The 19,904-nt window shown below is 44.5% G+C and overlaps 1 protein-coding gene across 3 annotated transcripts in view; it reads right to left on the reverse strand.

The window, feature by feature from the left end:
- ppfia2 (PTPRF interacting protein alpha 2) overlaps positions 1 to 19,904 on the reverse strand; it is a 112,030-nt gene that overhangs the window by 6,904 nt on the left and 85,222 nt on the right. For 2 of the 3 annotated variants that reach the window (XM_029248764.1, XM_029248763.1), the window contains exons 7-20: positions 18,602 to 18,823; positions 17,451 to 17,597; positions 15,545 to 15,679; positions 13,845 to 13,928; positions 13,430 to 13,561; positions 13,178 to 13,240; positions 12,974 to 13,065; positions 11,957 to 12,095; positions 10,722 to 10,933; positions 8,346 to 8,586; positions 6,318 to 6,347; positions 5,926 to 6,056; positions 5,294 to 5,472; positions 3,880 to 3,970 (exon numbers count right to left, since the gene is read on the reverse strand). In XM_029248764.1, the coding sequence (XP_029104597.1) occupies positions 3,880 to 3,970; positions 5,294 to 5,472; positions 5,926 to 6,056; positions 6,318 to 6,347; positions 8,346 to 8,586; positions 10,722 to 10,933; positions 11,957 to 12,095; positions 12,974 to 13,065; positions 13,178 to 13,240; positions 13,430 to 13,561; positions 13,845 to 13,928; positions 15,545 to 15,679; positions 17,451 to 17,597; positions 18,602 to 18,823 (1,898 nt within the window). Of the gene's footprint in view, positions 1 to 3,879; positions 3,971 to 5,293; positions 5,473 to 5,925; positions 6,057 to 6,317; positions 6,348 to 8,345; positions 8,587 to 10,721; positions 10,934 to 11,956; positions 12,099 to 12,973; positions 13,066 to 13,177; positions 13,241 to 13,429; positions 13,562 to 13,844; positions 13,929 to 15,544; positions 15,680 to 17,450; positions 17,598 to 18,601; positions 18,824 to 19,904 lie in introns of all 3 variants that reach the window. The other variant, XM_029248762.1, reaches the window with a different exon arrangement.

The following is a 19,904-nucleotide window of genomic DNA, read 5'->3' on the forward strand; positions in this document are numbered from 1 at the left end:
CAATAAAAAGTAGTGGCCAGTAATAAATGCATGAGTTACATTCACTGAATAAATCTGGGAGGAGAAGGAAACAGTTACAACAAAGAGCTGACAAACCATAACCAGAACTACAGCTGCTTGTTTCTCTCTCTCTCTCACACACACACTCTACCATGAAACTGCCCCCCAACCACAAACAGCACAAATGCGGGGGGGGGGGGGGGGGGGGGGGGGGGGGGGGACCTATGATTTGTTTGTGCTACGTGCTGTGAAAATTAGAATTTGTGCCGTTGCTGTTTTTGAGATATTAACATTCCTTTTTCCAGGATGTGACGTAACTTAGTCCCCCCCCCTACTGCAGCGTAGATGTTCCAATCCGGGATCTTTCATTTGTGCTTCGTTTGTGCCAATTTGTGTCGTTGAGTCTGTGGTTCCGTTTCTTACTTTGTTAGATATTAATAATTATATGACACATTAGTTTTGGGGATGTTAATAATATCAATACTATTACTTCCTATCTGTATGAAACAGCTAGGTACAGGGTCCAAGTGGCCTTTGGGGGTTCTGTGTGATGTCACAGACAAAGAGTTATAATTGTCATGTGTTTTATCTCAATTTATTACCAAAAATGAAAAAGTTATGGACAGAAACTTCAGATTGCACAACTGGACACAGATGCCATACCAAGGAACAAGCAGGGATCTGGGTCTGAGGGCTCAGTTAGCGGAGGCTGGAGATGTCACCACCGACACAAATAATAACTTTTAATAATAATAAATAAAAAAAAAAAAAGGCGGCTAATATCAACCTCTACTATAGAACAAGCAATTTTTCTGCATACTTTGTTTTTCTTTTTGTTAAACTGACATCGATTTACAAAAACTACAGGTGTTGTGTACACAAGACTCTTAGAAACTAGTGAATTTGTATGTTTTCAGTTAAATTGTTCAGAAAAAAATATTGTAATGTAACTTGTACAGCGTTGGTTTTTTCACTTGGGTCGACCTGAGTGAGGCAACACCGATAAGAGAAGCACACCAGTTTTTTGATCGTGTAAAAGGCACTTAGACGTGTGTTATATTTGTGCTCTTTGGCGGGGTGCAGACTATAGCTTCATGGAGCTAATCATTCGCGCGCTCTCACGCACAACGTATAGGAAGTTTCCAGGGAAAGGACAGCTCCAGTTTTGCATGAAGAGCTTTACACTGTCCTGCTACACACACACTACTCAGCTCTGGGGGGGGGGAAGAAAATCAGATGAAGAGACCTGACATTAACTGGAAAAGGGAAGAGTTCATTAACGGTTATTGGACACACTGGACAGTTTTTTTCAGCACCGTGTTGTTAACGCATTAATGCACGTGGACGAGAAAAGATGAGGATTACGAAGAGGAAAAGGAAAAAAGGACTCGTCGCAGGCTACGCAGATGTCCAGCAGCCTCACCGCCACAACTTACCCGCTTGCAAGTGATGAGGTGGAGAGAGTGATGAGGTAGTGAGGGAGAGGATGATGGGAAACAAAAGCACACACTTATTAATTAGCATCTTGACTGCTGGCACATGAGTACACACTGCAACTTCTAGTCTTCTGAGGATGAGCGGAGGCAGCATCTCAGGCTGTCGTTGTGAACCTGGTCACTTTCTTACACACAGGCAGACACACGCAAGCCAGCAGAAGGAAGCCAAGTGGCACTTGAATTCCTGAACACCTGCTTTAGGAGTCACTGGTCACACAACATGCACAAGAAAAGGACATTCAGACTGAAGGATGAGCATCTTATACTGTCAAACAAGCCAAAAAGAGATGCTAAAACATCACAGCATGGAAGGATGAAAAGGTCACTTCTTGAAAATAAGTAAATACAGAAATCAGTGAAGGAAGAACAGGCAAGCAAACCACTGGCATGCAGTCCAGCCATGAACCCAAAACGCACACAGGTAACCCTATGGGAGGGAACGAGGTATAAAGCAGTCCTCTGGTAATACCTCCTTTTCAATCTGTGGCAAAAACCATTCATTGTTACCATTCTGTCTTTGGCTTGTTATGGAAAAAAAAGATGAGTAAAGCAATATCCTAGAAACCGTGGATGTCCCAAAAAAATGACCATAGTGTTGGAAATGGTAGCTGTATAAACAGAAACGAACACATTACTGGAAATTAAAAGTGTCCTGATGCAGTAAGAGACGAATGCGTTTCGGCAGAAATCAGTACTTTGGTTTGGTTTCTCTATCTCGACTTGCATGTGCTCTGCTGGTCCATTCGTACCTCTCTTTATTCTTTGCTTTCACTGATTCTTTAGAAGAGGCGGCAGTTACACTCAGACCGTGAAAGACTGAAGACGAGACTTAACCTTCAACTGTCCAAAATGATGCCAAGTGTACGTGTGGTCTGTGTTCGCCGTGACATGGCTGTTTAGATCACGTCACGCGCTCACTGCTGCGGAGTGATGAAGAACGGCGTGTTTGTGCAGTGGGAGGTGCTGCAGAACAGCCCGGCACTTTAACAGGAATCAAAGCGCTCGGAGGGATGCGTCCATTCTCTCCAGCTGGCTGATCAAAGGACCACTGAAATGAGTCATCGCCCAGTGGCGTCGGTGACGTGGGGGGTCTCCGCAGCCGCCGGCTACAACACTATGAGCAAAGGGACTGCTGAAAATCCTGGGCCTCACGTTCATTCCAGCAGGGTGCATATATGATAAAATTCATCTGAATGTACAGGCAGTCTCCGGATTACCAACGAGTTCCATTCCTCAGTCTGTCTAGGTCGGATTTTGACGCAAGTCGGAACAGTTAGGTATGGTGTTCTCGTGGTCGGTCGATCGGCGAGGATTCAAAATCGGGGTCGAGGGACAAGGCGGGCGGTCGTTATCAAAGAGACGCAAAACGGGACTGGGGAACGATGAGGGACGGGACTTGGAAGAGCAAAGCGAGGTAGGTTTGAGAATGCAGAGGGGACGGTTGTGTCGAGTGACATTCCGCAACTGGGAGGAGGTTGAGAAGCGTCTTTTATAGCAGAGTGCTCTCTCAGAGAGAGAGCGAGAGAGAGAGAGAGAGAGAGAGAAAGTGTGTGTGCATGCGTGCAAAACATTAAAGAAACTTTGTTTGCTATTCCAATGTTTGTTGGCATTTCACCTTTTTCCGATCACTTTATTATTTCCACTTTAGTTTCAGTCGTGATCGTTTCCCTTTTCTTGGATGCATCACTTGCATCACATTTATGCTTTCGTACCATGGTTAGCAGGGTTAAAAACAAAGAAATTAAAGCTAAATACAGTAACACATGAGACAGTTAACAATAATGCGGTCTGACCGAAAAGAACAAAGTCTGTCCTACCTCGGGCCCAAGCGCCCTGCCCAGGAGCCAACAAACCACCGTAGACGTGCAATGTTTTGATGTGCGTCGCAAAGTAGCGCCTGATTGTTATTTTGAATCGTTGCATGTAACTCGGGGGGCGCAGCGGGTTTGGCCGGGTCCCTCTCTCTGGCGGGTCTAGGGTTTGAGTCCTGCTTGGGGTATCTTGTGACAGACTGGTGTGTCCCCTCCCTCTCTAGTCCCGTGTTGCCGAGTTAGGCTCCGGTTCGCCGCTACCCCTTTCAGGACAAGTGGTTTCAACCAGTGTGTTTTTTTTTTTTTTTTTTTTTTTGTGTGTGTAACTGAAATTTTAAGTCGGACATTCATAACCTGGAGACTGCCTGTATAGAAATAAACAGCAGAGATACATACTATCTCCAGGGGAATGAGGTTAAGGTGAAATATGGAGTTTGAGAATTTTGATATCTTAGGCAGAATATACAAGTCAAGAGTAGCAGGTAGTGCACCATTTGTTCTTAACACAAAAAACCAGTGTTTTCACTTACTGTCTCATCTCCAAGCTGCCATAGTACATACTGTACACTTACTTTTTCTTTAACCTCCTGTCCTTCTCTGCCTGAGTGCCCAGCTTTCCTGGTGCCATATCTTGACCAGTCAGCTCCGGATCAGATGCACCCACTGCCAGGGAAAGAGAGAAAAGTCTCTACACAGTGTATATATTTATATCCTACAAAACATTTATCTCAGAATGTTTAATTTTTTTTTAAAAAAAAAAAAAAAAAAAAAAAAAAAAAAAAAAAAAAAAAAACATACAAATGTCCCTGGATCCTCCTACATTCTGATAAACCCATCGTAAGTGGAAAAATTGAAAAAGAATACAGTACAGCACCTAGCCTACCCTAAACGTACTCAGAACACTTACCATAGCCTACAGCTGGGCAAATTTAGCTAAAACAAAGCCTATTTTATAATTACAAGTTGAATACTTTTTATTCCACACTGAACAAAAATTTTGATCATTAAAGTATAGCGCCAGCCAAAGGATCCATCAGCTGTTGTGCAATAACCAGTAATGACAGTCACACCAACACCGCCATGCAGCAGATTGTGAAACTACAGTACCAAGTGACTACGTACAGGTATTTGTATTTTCATTAGAATCAGGTTTTCCTGTAATCTTGTTTACAATATAAAATGCAAAGTATGTATGACAGTTGTATGACATGCTGTTTACACTCGTTGGCCTGATCGCTACAGAGACTGCGAGTGTGGTTGAGTGGATGCTGTGGCTCGCTGCCATCGCTCAGCATCGGGAGAGAGTATCATACCCCATATTGCAAGTGTGGGAACAGATCCAAATTCAACATTCGAAGTACGGATTAATGCGTATCATTATAGTACCATCGTTACTTTGAAAAATTGTAAGTCAAGCTATGATAAGAGGAGGAGAATCTGTATAATTAAAAAAAATACATGAATCAAAAGCAAGCACAGAGGTATACACTATTTCAGGAACACATTACCGAATTGCTTGAAAGTGAAACATAAAGCTCGTATTACACATTCGCCACTGAAGTGAGTTGGTGTGGAATTTACACAGATGGCTCACTTACAGGTAGACCTTTAAGCGAGGATCAGTACTTACTCCAAGCGATACCTCAGTATTCTATTTCTTGACCTGACTATCGGTTCACCACAGATACATGAGACACCCTTAGCTCCCTACTGAGGAATCAAGGGACTAAAGCATTCCCCCCCGTCACCCAGAATGACAACAGAGTCTCTCAGTTCCCTAGGATCCTCAGTTTTCAGATCTCCCCGGGAGATCACCCTGATAGGCAACATCTTAGTTGTGCCCTCTGAACAATGTTATCTGTGAGTGCAAATGCCCTTCAAGCATCCTAGGAAGGATGCATATATGTGGGGACATGAGCCTGGCCATGTGCTAAAGGTCTTAAAGTGTGTACAATAGCTGTTTGTGAGCTGCTACCCTAAGCCTACCTTGGATAACTCCTCCAAGCTCTTTGCTTAGGTGGACCATTCGGCCTTTCTCCTTCTTTCCAAAGAGGCGCCCGATGGAGGACTTGATGCCCTTCTTCTTGGGTTGCTTGTGCAGGGAGTCCTGGCTGCTGGCGACACTGCTCAGGGCGCTGGGCTCTGCCTCTAGGGTCGATGGCATGCTGCAGACAGACAACAGGACCACGGGCTCTCGGGGCTCCAGGCTTTGCTTGATGGATCACTACTAAACCACTCGTTAGGCTCTTGGGTTCACCATGACATACTGGTTAAACATCTAAAAATTATGGCAGTGTTGTAACAACAACTTTAAAAGCAAATTACTGAGCAAAGGAATAAAATGAGCTTTCATCAAGTTTAAAGAATTACTTGGAGGCATTAAATGACAGCGAAGCCTTGGTTACAGCTCTTAAATTAACCTTTTGCATTTGCTTGAAGCCAAATAGTTAATTTATCTCATGACAACATGCAGCCCTGAAAGCGTTGACTATTGCAAGTAGTACATTTTCAATAGGTAATACTGCTCTTAGGTCATAGGTCAAACAGTAATAGGTCAAATTAAAGATACATGTAATAGCAAGGACAGGTGTGGGTCTTTGAGGGTTACCAGCACTTACCCCCGCGTGTCGTTGTGGGACGAAGAGGGCAGCGTGTGGGTCATTCGCACTTGGCGGGGCGTAGGGGGTGGCGAGGTTTCACACTTTATAGTAGCCTTGTCTTCCCGGCCATCATCATCTGCTGCTGCTATCTGAAAATATCGTGAAATAGCAAGGCGTTCTAGGATGCTATGTCTTCTGAAAGCCTTGGGTCATCAACACTGAATGTATCTACATGAAATAACATCTAACATGAAGATATCCAGAAAGCCGTTTTGCAATGCCATATATTTATATTACAAAAGGTTGAAAATAGAAAATACAACATTTATATATTGGCAGCAGGTGACCGTTGTTCATTTTGCACTTAATTTTCTCTACTTCTGAGAAATTGCACTGCTGAACACAAATACCTTTCTTCTGTGTTTCCTTAAATCACTTGGCTTTGGGAAAGAAGAAGAAAAAGAAAAAGTAATTAGTATGCATTAAGGAATTAGTGCAACCAGTAGATATTACAGCAAAATGATTCAACAAAATCCAGAAATGACTAAAATTCAGAAATTAAACATTTCAGCTGCACAACAATTAAGATTATCAACGAAGCCAAACCCCATCAATCCCCAAATCCCTTCACAGCACCCAAAAAGAATATGGTAAAACACAGAGGTCTCTCTAACTGTGGCTCCCTGCTCAGATGTGGCTATTTTTAGAAGAATGGTATTTTAAAAAAAGTGTCATGATAGTGACATCTGGAGTGTTAACACTGCAGGCCAATATGCTGCCAGTTACAATGACAAGACCGCAAAACCAAAGGCACCTCAAACCTGCTTGTTCAAAGCTCACTAATAAAGGCAAGAAATAGAGCTCTTTCTGCAGCAGACAGCGCGGAAACACAAGGTGCATTTAACATTCCCTCTTTGCAAGGTCATCCTGATGCCTGGAAGTTTGCGTACAATGTACACATTTGAAGTTTAAGGTTAAATTTGCTTTGAACATAATATATTGCTTCAGTGACTGCAACTATAAATGCATACTTTTGCTGCATATTTTTAAACGATTCTTCCCTCTCCCAGGAACGTATCCCACCAGAACGCATTACTTCGATGTCTTCGCTCGGAGGCATCTGCGGCTCACGAATGGCTATAAAGCAAACAGGTACACTGCAGTTTTTACTCAAGTTGTTACTTAACAAGGAAACTGAGTAATTACCATGTTAACAACAACCACACAACAGCACAAGTAGAAACGATATCGATACCAATCAGGAATATTAGCCTGCTGGTCTGGTGGCGTGGCGGTTGGAGCGGCTGCCTTTGGTTGCATGTTCGATCCCACCTCCGGCCGTAGCGCCCTTGAGCAAGGTACTTGCCTTGTAAATTGCTCCAGTAACTTGGCCCAGCTGTGTGACTGGGTGCGTAGTTGTCACCTTGCGATGGACCGGCGTCCCGTCCAGGGTGTACCCCCCTCCCCTTCAGCTTCGCGCCCAATGTTTCCGGGATAGGTTCCGGCTCGCCGCGACCCCGCTCGGGTCTACCGAACGTGGAAATTGGTCGGCTCGTTGGCCTACCGGTGCAATTCCATGTCATTCTGAAATACATTTTCCTAACTGATATTTTTTTTTTCCCCTGTGGGACGGATTCTGCGATTACTTTTAGTAGCAAAGTTGAATATTATACCCTTTCCCCATTTCTGTGTACTTCTCCCTTCAAATAATAGTCTATCTATGCAAATCCTGAAGATGTCTCTCTGGTCAGAAAAAGTTAAACCACTGGGCACTTCAACAATGACTTATACAAGTTCGAATGACCACAATCCACCTGGAATTTAACACGGGTCACTCTTGCTACTGACCAACTTAGTCATTTGCAGTAATGATCTCAGCAGATTTAGGGGAAAAAATCTCCAGTTTCAGTAATTCTTAAAAGGAGGCAGCTAACGCAGGCAGTTTAAGTCCAAGGGAGAGAGAGGAAAACCGTGAGACACTGAAGTCTGCAGCAGTTTAGACTGAAACTGGATTTTTGATTTCCCAGAATACGCTGTTCTGCTGAGGTGAAAGGCAGAATGTTGACTAAAATTAACGGGCGAGGATAATGCAGGCGCAAATCTGTTGAAATCCCACACACACCGGCATTTTCAAGCAGGCCTGTGCATACATTAGTTCGCAGGCAAACAAAATTCATTCATTATGCTAACTTCTCCAAGTTCTGCGTAAATGTTAGTGTTCATCCGCATTATGCTAATAATGCCCTTATGCATGCAGAAGAAAGTGAATGTTTAAATGGAACTCAGACACAACTGCTTTGAGAAAGGTCACCGAGAGTCAAAGCGGCAGGACATGCAGAGATGTTTTGAAAGTTTCACACACTACGGAGCTCAGTTCGACTCCTAAGGAACTTCTGCACTCTCATTTAAATATGTGCGAGGAGGCGGGGCCAGTTTACCAGCGTCATGACGCCCATGCGCTCCATGTCCCGGGCAGGGCTGCGCAGGGTGTGCTTGGGAGTAGAATTTCCACTGGGTGGAGAAGAGCTGGCCAACGAGGAGGCCGTGGCTGAAGCTGTGATGGACATTCCAGGGTGCTGCATACGGGCCAGATTGAGCCCTTCCAGGCTTACGCTGGCCACGCGGTTCTCAATCTCCTCTGCCCTCAGCTCCGTTGACTCCTTCTCCTCCTGGATGAGCCTGAGTAAGAGAGGAGAGGTGTTCGAAATGACAGCATATTGTTAAGGCAGCACCAGCGTGACAACACTGGCTCAACACATTAGACACATAAGGGTAATCCATCACGCTTATGAACAGTTTGGTTATGAGCAGTTCAGGGTCAGTCCTGCAACTGCTAAGTTCTTCATTCTTCATTGATTTGCATTAGGATCTTGGAGGAGCTCAAAGGTGGCACTGATTAAAAATAAAGCAGTGAGATTAAAAGGTTAAGCGCCAGCAAATCACTCATAACCGCACGAAGGGGCTCCTTTGCTAATGAGTTTAGAACGACATTTCCTCGGGCTCAATATCGCTGTCAGTTTTCTGGGTCCAAAGAGCCTATCTTAGGAAATACCTCCAGCAGAAGAGTGACTGCTGGTTTTAATGGATGCGCTAAGCATATGAAGTACAAAGGACTGTTGGACTTATAGTTTATGGTGACTATGGCAATGCTAGCTGCCATATGCATCATTGTAAGATAATTATTGTGGTGCTCTTGAATGTTGTGAATTTATGTTCTTGATGTAAGACTGCTAGTACACACTCGTGCTGTCAGCTCCTGGCCAGATTCTTCTGGCCACGCGGATCATTAATTACTGTCTAATTGGCTCAATTACACTGACTTGATGACCAAAGTCAAGAGGCCCAATGACCTGATGGCCTCGATGGAAAGAACTTGGCTAAGAATTCATAGGTTTGTCCTCTTAAGATATCTGCCAAAAATTGCTTTCGGAGTAATGACACAGCTTTGGGGAAACGCATACCTTTAAATTTTGCTTTTGCTGATGACACGACAGTCATTGGACTGATAATGGGAGGCGATGAGTCGGCATACGGGAGGAAAGTGGCTACCCTAGTAGAGTGGTGCCACGATAATCTCTCCCTCAGTGTCAACAAAACAAAGGACTTGATAATAAATCCACGGAGAAGGAGGGAGCAACACTCGTCACTGCATATTGGTGAGACAGTGGTGGAGAGGGTGAGCAGCTTCAGATTCCTGGGTGTTCCCATTACTGAAGATCTCACCTGGTCTCACAACACATCTGGTCAAGAAATCACGTCTGCATTTCTTGAGAAGGCTGAGGAAATTTGGCACGCCAAGCCGAATTCTCAGAAGCTTCTATAGGTGTGTAATCGAGAGCATCCTCACCAGTTCTGTCACAGTGTGGTTTGGAAGCTGCACAGTACAGGATCGTAAGACGCTACAGCGAGTGGTGAAAGCTGCTCGAACCATCACTGGAACATCCTTACCATCACTGGAGAGCCTATACCAGGCCAGAACCATCAGGAGAGCCACTAACATCATCAAGAACAAGTCACCCCCAGCACAGCCTTTTCACACCCTTACCATCAGGCAGACGCTACAGGATTCTTAGAGCCAGAACCTCAAGGTTGAAAAACAGTTTTTACCCACAGGCCATCAGGCTTGTGAACGACACCCATCCGCTGCCTCTCCACCCATCACAGCAGACACAGTTCACCCTCTGAGCCTGAGAGGTGTCAACTACCCCCCACCCCTCCTACACACACGTACACATCCACAACGCCAATATCATCAGAGACCACAGACTACCTCCGCATACCTTGCGTACACAAATACACATCCCCCCCCTCCAACTGCGAATAGACCCAATCTACCTGTGCAGGACTTTGCACATGTACGTTTTCCATGTTTACATTGTGCACTGCACACTTTATATACATATATAACCTTGTTTCTTGGATTTTTGCACTAATACTAATTTTAATTATTTTTGTAATTTGTGACTTTGCACTAATAGTAATTTTTGTAAATTTGTGATTTATGCCTTGTGTTTTCCTTGTGTTTTCCTTTCCTTACGTCCTTATAATTTATGTCATAGGCTGGCTGAGAGGATTCACAGAGTAAGAATCTCATTGTGTGGTGTAACAAACTGTTTACTGTACACATGACAATAAATTCTTGAATCTTGAAAATGGCCAATTTTACCTCAAGCTGAAGGAACTGTCCTGTTTTACTGAGGCTTGGCCTGATTACTTCTTAATCTTAATCAATCATTTTTTTACACAAACATTTATATTACGTTTTTTAAAGCACTCTGTGTTTTGGGTCTTAACCCATCCCTGAAGACACTGACCGAATCTCTTTGTTGATGGCATCTAGTTGCTCCTGAAGCATCATGGCCAGTGTCTGGGCGTCCGAATGGCCGCCAGGTGACAGCAGGTCCATAGAGCTGAAGATGGTTTCTCGGTCATCATCATCGATGTCCGACATCTCCGTGTCACTCTCAAAAGGGTGGCTTCCCAGGAGCTGCTGTGTCCGCCACTCCTGCTCCCCCAAGGACTTGGCCTGATGGAGAGAGGAAAGCCTTCAGAAGAGTGAGGTGATGGACGGTAAGCTACATGGGACACAAAAACAGCAAACACCACCAAATGGAAACTTCCCTGGCAAATTTAAAGTAACTGTGTGACCAATATAATCCTAGTTTTATTGTTATCTATAACACTTCTCAGTAATAGATAATACATGTTATCTGACTATAAAATTACAAGAAATTACAAATAGCTTTTTAATTATATGGCAAGTCTTGGGATACTTACTGTAAATCAGAATGTACAGCAGTTAACCAACATTGAACAACATATGAGCAGTCAAAGGACTGAAATGAAATTCAGAACTGTGGATGACACATTCCGACATGAAAAGGAGGGGGAACCAAAAAAAAAAACTTTCCAGTCTCACTTTTGTTCTCCAGACTGATTACTTAAGTATTTTTTTTTTTTTTTTTTGCTGACAGATTTAATGATGAGCACACAGGGGTGAGATTTTTTTTTTCCCTTTAATGAACCTTCTTTAATTGCTCTTTCATTCCTGCATAACTTAATGCTTCATAAGTGTCTTACACCTCAGACCTGGGAGACTTAATACTGGAACCAGCACTTACTGCGCTTTACTGCTTACCTAAGCTCATACAGCGGAAAGACGCGGCCTTTTGTTTGGATGCCAGCCTGAAAGAGGTCATCTTATAATCGTCTTCATTTGAAAAACCCCATACCATCGCAAGAACTGCTTCCGCTCTTTGCTAATATTTTGCGGTATAGAAACAGGGATTACTGACATACACCCTCAAAAATAATTTATGTAATTTCAAAAATATTTTCAAAAGATATTTAGTAAAGATAGATACCTAATGTATCGTGGCGGCAGATTCCTGACATTTGTTTACCGTAAACTGTACCCAACTGCAGGGACTGAACCTACATTTTTCATTGTTACGCTTATTACAATAGACTCCTTATTTGTCCTCTTCCAGCTGCGCACTGCAGGGGGCCAAACTACAAGCTGTATGCATAGCGCTTCAGGGAGTCCTACCCTGTGCTCTTCCCTGCAGATGCCCACGCGGCCTCTCCGAGGCCTGCGGACCACCTTGGCCGATCTGTAGTGATCCGACTGGGTCTCCGTCAGGGATCCCAAGGAGAAGCGCAGCTCTGCTGAGGTGTCCAGGTGAGACCTACTGAGCAGTGGGGTATAATGGGAAAAATGTGGAAACAAACTTTGAAGGCCATGGCTGTTTACTGAGGAATTCACAAGCAGACTATCAGGTGAGAAGATGCACCGTCCAAATAATGACTTCAATTAAACCGAAAAACAGCACAGCCAGCATCCCGAGTCTCTCCTGAAGCTAGATAACTATCACAATCCCTGTTCCTAATGCTGCGGTCACACTCACGAATGTATCCGGAACCCAGCGATAACTAACTTTAAAGCATCGACGTGGGCTGATTTAGGACCCTGCACAAACAGTAGTTAGTGCTAAGAATATACACTACTACCACAAATCATTAAAATTTAACGCAGTCCTTAATTTCTCCTCTAATTATCCACACGTTATTGCTTAATGGCATTAATTGAAAAAAGGCAGAAAAATATCTCAAACCTTTCAATAGTTCTGGCACCTAGAAGCCTACAAGTTTGAACGCATTAAGCACATGATCTATAAAGGTTTTGTAAACCTCTACTTTTCAGATTATTTTTTTTAACAGTAGCTCAAAAACAGGGTAAATGCCTACATTTAATCCGATTAAATTTTGTTACAATGCCTTCGTGATACTTCACTTCCCTCTTTTTTGCATCACATTACAGCAGTACCCTCAGCAGGGAGTTAACAAGTCATTTCCTAGTGAATGAGCCAATATAATACCAGTTTTTCACTATGTTACAAGCAGGAAAATTTATTTTGCATTCTGGTCATGTTCATTATTTGTAGACTATAAACCTGAAAGACAAGACAACATATTACTGACCAATGTATCAATAATAAAGCAATCATAACTTAAAGCAGCGACTTAAAGAACTGACTTTAAAAGGAAATGATGAAGGCCCTATTACCGTGACAAGGTGGGTTCCGTGAGCGACCCAGTCCTTATTCTGAACTGGTCCAGTTCTGATCTCAGCTTCTCAATCTCATCCACAAGATGTGTCTGTCATAAATGGGTAAAGAAGAAATACACAGGAACACAAAATATATTACTAGACGTTTCTAATTATTGTAAATTCACATTTTCAAGCTGGTATGAAATCCTAGGGGCCTACTTTTTCCTGGAGTGAATCTTCCAACTGCTTCCTGTAGTTTTCCGAGTCCTGTATTAAAACATTCTAAAATGGAAGGAAAATTATTTAGAATGTGTGAAAGATAAAAGATTTCTAACCTCCAAACAACCCTTTTTATATACACTTTAGAAGCTTGCATTTATTTCATGACCTTGGACCAGTGGTGGCCTTCAACACAGTGACAATGAGCAAGGATTTCTCATGGCGCACGCCTGTATTGAGAAGAAATCCCACCTTTTCCTCCAACGCTGCCATCCTCTCTTTGAGGTGGAGCTGCAATCGCTCATTTGACTCGGTCAACAGCCTGTCCACGGTGTCCGAGAGGCGCTTGTTGTGCTCCTCATTCATCTTCTCTCGCTGCCGCGCCTATATCCGCCCCATAGGAGCACATAGTTTAAGAACTGTGAGATTATATGTCAGTCTAAACAGACCACTAGTCATATTCGGGATCTTTTAGGAAGCAGGGATGAACCAGACTGTGCTGTGAAAACGTTTTGCTAAATATTAGCAGTTGATTGTGGTTCATTATGCTGAATGAACTGTCAATCCATGAATGTGGCTGCAGCAGTGCGCCCACGAACACGGTTGTGGTCCTCAGTCCACGACCGTGAACAGCCCATGAATGCAGTGGTGCGTCCAGGGGACTCACTCTCTGCAGCTCCTGGTTCTTCTCTTCCAGCTGGCACTCCAGGTGCCGCATGCGCTCCTCGATGCTCCCGTGCCGCTCCTCTGCCTAGTAGAATGCACAACAAGTAGGGGATGGGGCAGAGTGCAGACCGCTGCTTCAGTTGCCGCTGTGGGTGATGCGCACACAGGCGGCTACGTTAAAACAGGTAAGCCAAGCTTCTGCGTTCTGCCTGCCAAAGCTAGAGATATGGCACAGCTAAAGATGCATTAGCTGAGGAGGTCCGTTTATGAGAAACCGAGAGAGAGAGAGACAGGCGGAGGCAGAAAGAGGGAGAGCTTCAGAGAGCGTTACAAGCAGGGAAAGACTAGCCAGTTCAGATGTGCAGAGATCCCCACAGCTCCAGCATAGCCCCACTGTCTGCTGGCATCAGAAAAAAAAAAAAAAAAACCAGAGTACCCTCAAGCGGAAACCGCGCAATGGTTCACTACGACAAAAACCAGAAAAACCAAGAAAAAATTCTGATGGTTCTAATGAGCAAAAGGAAGTAAAGTCCTGCAGGGCTACCTTCCTACGTATGGAGTTCAAGTCCTGGAGTTTAGCTTCCATTACAAACTGATAATCATTGGGGAGGACAGGGGAGTTCGGGTGAGACTAACGGTCCGAAAAGAAAGGAGAAGGAACAAAATCAGTCAGACCTCTGGAGAGACAATCTGGCACATAATTTTAGAAGCTGGGTCATACGTGGCAGGATGGATTCCGACAAAGTGCTTGCGTGTCCAACGCTAAAATGCCAGGTTAGCAAAAAATTGAGGACATCAACATTGTGGGTTAAAAAAAAAGAAAAAAAAAAAAAAAAACACAACAAAAACACCTCTTACATATGTAAGTAATCAGAATTTCAATGAAATTTCAAATTGTGAATTTCAAAAAAAGGTCAGGCAATTCAGATCATTTTAAGAATATTCTGAGTAGCTTGGTAGCTTTCGATTAGCTTGGTAAGAATGTCCTTAAATGCAAAGTTTGCAGTTAAAACACATTTAATACTTAATATTTAACACTCTAAAGACAACAGTCTTGAGCTGTCCTCTTCAATAAGATCATAAAAATAGGAGCAAATACCGATCACCTTCGGCAAAACACTCGTCCCCCTTACTGCCCTAAAAATCCCTGATACCTGGTTTTGCTGAACCTAAGTCCATGGGTAATAACACATTGGTTCATTGAAATTAGACCATTAAATGTCCTCACTCAGTAACCAATTTGGTATCAGTATCAGACATTATAAAAGGCTCTGTGAAATATGGTAAGAGGATATTCAGAACAGCTGTTGAACAAAAGCTGGTATGAACATACCCCAATAGACTTAAAGCCTGTACTTCAGCAGAAGGTTGAAATACCAAATATTAATATGTGCATGCGGAACGCTTGAGCAAACAGCTTATTTCAGGGTTTTTTTTCCCCCTTACAAAATAATTGTAACAACAATAAATGTTACCTTAATCAGAGTTTCGAAATAAAAATAATACTGAGAACAAACTGTCAGTTTACCATTTGGAATACATTGAAATGAAAGAATTGGTCAGTGGTCTAAACATACAAACATGTTCATATCTCTTCTAGGAAGTCTGCAGCTCTCGCATAAGTTGAAACACAAAAGTTTGGCGTGGAGCGAGTCAATGACCAAGATCTTAGCGAACAGACCCCTGTCTTTGGGGACGTACCTTGGTGAGGGCGGCTATCCTCTGGGCCAGCTCAGCCTCCACCTCCGGCAGCGTCTCAGCCTTCCTCATGGTCTGCTGCAGCTTCTGCTCAGCCAGTTCCAGCCTCTCCTGCAGCTGTCGGTTCTTCTCCTCCATCTGTGCATGGTCAGGTACAGGTACACAATTACCTTTGGCCCTAACCAGAGGACGAAAGCTCCTTCAGGGAACGCGGGGGGGGGGGGGGGGGGGGGGTCCGGATGAGGGCCATCATGGCGCGCAGCACTGACTACAATGAATTGCCCTGCTTGCGGCAACAAGATCTCTCAACCTCCAGCATCTAATGCAGTTTGCTTCCAATTTTCTCAGAAATGTTCATTCACAATTCCATTCTCCTGACTCAGTCAATGTTTACAAATGGAGAGTAAGGAATGTGTGCATTTCCCTCATAACTTATTAATCCTTATGAAGGAATTCTCCACTTGGCTCTGACCACGAGCAGGACAGGAGCCATCAAGATCTCAATACTCCCATTTGGAGTGACTTCTTAGCGAACGACATCATTGGCAGCAGATGCCCATGATTCCACTGCATTAATTCAGGCAGTGATACTGAGCCTATTAAGCAGCACCACAAGTGAGCTGGAATTCCACAGGGAAAGGAGAGGTACCTATAGAAAGAAAGAAGGAAAAAAAAGAAAGCCTCTTAGGTCATGAGCTCATCATCTTAGTGTCCTAAGCCGGCAGTCTGCTTGGGCATGACTGCAGGCATGCGTGGAGCGAGGTGCAATTTGACACACTGCCAGTTCACGGTGTGATTTATGGCCGTCTGCGACTCTTATTTTGGCAGCAGCAGCCCGAGGCTCTGGCTCACCGCCCAGGGCTCACCCGGGAGATGACGGTGCCGCAAAGCAGGCCGGTCGCAGCGATCCTTGTTGGCAGACCGCATTAATGCTCTGTAACCTCTTCCCATACCTGAGGTCAGTTCATAAGAACTAATTAAGCTCTTCATTAAACTTAAACCTGTACCTGTCCGCTAGTACCCGTGTTACAGGCAGTGACGATCTGCTTGCTAAGCAAGGCCGTCTCTCCCGAAGAATGATTAGAGAGAATGGAAAGCTGCCAGGTAGGAGTTGTTTGTGACTCTCTCCACCTGTCAGCGTTACGCGTACTGGCTACTGTATTTGTCGAAACACAACTCTGTCCATTTTAAGGGTTTCTGTTTGTGTCGCTCTTAGCCGTCCTACCTCCTCATTTTGTGACCACGTTATTTGAAATTAAATGCTGGCTATAGGTGCGTTACCCACTGCGGGAGATTTTCCAGTTTGATCCAACCTTTGCTTGAGATCTGATTGCCTGAATTCCAGCTTGCCTTGCAGAGATCATTGTGACCCATCTGGCAGAGAAAATCCCTCAACACAGCTGTCGCGATCGCATGCCCTGGGTAAACCCAGTGATACAAGCTACTGTATAACACTAGGAATATGAACCCGTTATAAAACCTTCTGCCCACACAGCTCCTGCTGAGAGGAACATTAAAATACGGGCTGGACTGCGAATAAGAGCCAGCAATAAAAATCAGCAACAGAAAATGTCAGGATGACTCCAGAAAAAAGGGACAATATGTCCAGGACATTTCTTAATCAAACTTTTGGTCAATGTCAATCACATGTACCCCCCCCCCCCCCTCAATTTTTTTTTTTAAATCTGACTCGGTAAGTACTGTGTAATTTTTGGAAGACGCGGTCAACAAATTAAATGGACATTCAGTAAATGCACCTGCATTTCGAGGCTCAGATGACACTCTCTCAATGGTAGATTATTCAGCCTCCCATGTACTTGAAGCAGAAACTGGGAGAAGATGCGAGAGCCACCAAAATGACATCCAGGTGACGCTGACTGCGGTGGTGGATCCTGCCAAGTGTGCCCACCTGTCTCAGCAGGGCCTCCTTGTTGGCCAGTTCATTCTCGAGTTTGTCGCTGATGTCGTGCAATGAGGTCGACTCCCGCTGGGCGCTGAGGTAGCGTTTCTCCAGAGTGACGATACGTTCCTCCATGTCCTCTTTCTGACACATGGCCTGCGTGCCCATGCAAGAATGTAGACAGACAGACAGGCAGGCAGACGCACAAACAGTGACATAAAAAGAGACAATCGGCGTTAAAGAATTGATCCAAAATGCTTAACACATTACCAGCTGCACATACACATTATGGGCTAGAGCAGGAAAAACAACACAATCTTGAAGCAGGATAGAGGCACATCACCTGCTTTGATCGCACAGGCTTGTACAAGTAACATGAGAAGTTAGTCGGCTCACTGACCAGCTATAGCGAACAGTAGAATCGTTAGCGATCCGTAACGATTTGCTCCGTCCACGTTTTACACGAAAATAATCAGCAGACTTCTCTGTTCCATGGCTGTTTCAACAAAATTGGAAGAACCTGCAGCTATATGGTCTTAACTGGCAACGTGTGTCTCGGAGCAGGTCTCCGAGAGACGCAATCGGAATGCTTGTGGGCCTGTTGTCAAATACCGTTTGACTGCGCCTCCTTCACACTGCAAGGCTGAGACCAGGCAGGAACCCCAGGTATGGCAGGAACAGGCATTCACAATGGCTGCTCACAGTAAAATGTGGGGCGCGGTGGCGCAGTGAGTTGGACCGGGTCCTGCTCTCCGGTGGGTCTGGGGTTCGAGTCCCGCTTGGGGTGCCTTGCGGCGAACTGGCGTCCCGTCATGGGTGTGTCCCCTCCCCCTCCGGCCTTACGCCCTGTGTTACCAGGTAGGCTCTGGTTCCCCGCGACCCCGTATGGGACAAGCGGTTCGGAAAATGTGTGTGTGTGCGTGTGCTCACAGTAAATATATGGCAATTCACCACTGTGTGTAAAATAAATATATATCTATGGTAATATATGCGTGTGAGCGTTATTCCACTGAGTATTTACTACATTCACTCTGAAAAAATTATTTTTACTTTATTATCCTCAAATTAAAATCCTCACATATGTAGAACAGACTGTGCATGTGGGTGCGAGCGTGTATGGATGTACGTGCGTTACTGTGTATTTGTTCCCAGCAGCCCACCTCCTTGATGTCCCTCTGGTACTTGCTGTTCATCTCCTCAGACTTTATGAGGTCCTTGCGGGCAGTCTCCAGCTCCTGCTCCACCTCAGAGACGCGCGAGGCCAACGAGGACATGCGTTCCTTCATCTGGGCCAGCTCATAGTTCTGTTTCTCCAGCAGCTCCTGCAGCTCCACCACTTGGCTGGCCTCATCCGCCGACTCCATAGAGCCATTAGAGAGCCGCTGCGGAGGGAAACGCACGCACACTGGGAGGTTCAACAGAAATCCCAACACCAGCTGGATGGCTCCTGCTTAACACAGTGTGGTCATGTTCGGTGAACTGGGACCCTGTGGGAGGGAGGGTATTGCTGACTTACCAAAGAGGGGGCTTAGATTTTGCAGACTTCACTTACAATCAACCTGGCAGGTACTGACAGCAGGAGACTTGAAGGTGCCTTGGATCTCTCTGACACTTAACCCCACCCTTCAGAACACATTTTTCAGTCAAGAGACACACGGAGACAAGGTGACACCTCTGTCTCTGCATACTTTAGATGGAAACAGCTCTGGAGCGACAGCAAACAGAAAAAAGACTCCTTGCAAATGGCTGACTGGTGCAATGCTCCAGAATCCCCAGTGTGGAACGGAAACTTCCAGAACAGCAAAATCAAGGGGAGACCCTTACAAACTGAAACTGTGCAAGTGCGTAATCAGGCATTGTTTATTGTCGCGTGTTAAATGTGTGCGGTTTATACAAAGAAAATGTATTTTTCCCCACAGACAACTGTGAATAAACGCTGAAGAACGGTCCATCCACGGTTTCCGTGGAAAGCAAAAAAGCGATCTGTGTTAATGTGTAATGGCATGTTTTAAGTTCTGTGGGCTGTAAAGAGAGATGTCATATGGTTACATATCGACCTTTATAACAATGGATGTGCTTTGCTGAGACTCATATATTTCATAAAGGAGTTCCAGGTGATATTTTCCTATACTTTAACATCATTACTGGTTATGCATATCTGCTCTGGCATGCCTCCGGTGCTCTGTAAATTACTGGGACACAGTTAGAACCCTACGGAAACCACTCTTGATACCTTCTTCAAAGGGGACAGGACCTACAGGTAAACTCTCACTGGGTGTAAAGGAACTGTCAAAGCAGTGGTGCATTACTGAGGCCCCTAAGGGGTGCAAAATGTCCTCAACCTTCAACAAACTCATTTTGTGAACAGAAAGTCACCATCTCATGCTTCAGGTGTGCATAAGGCATTAAAATAAATTTCAACCTGTAGGACTCCTGCTATCTTGGAAGGAGTTAGTCTGGCAC

The sequence above is a fragment of the Scleropages formosus genome, chromosome 24, assembly GCF_900964775.1.
Source record: "Scleropages formosus chromosome 24, fSclFor1.1, whole genome shotgun sequence".
NCBI lineage: Eukaryota > Metazoa > Chordata > Actinopteri > Osteoglossiformes > Osteoglossidae > Scleropages > Scleropages formosus.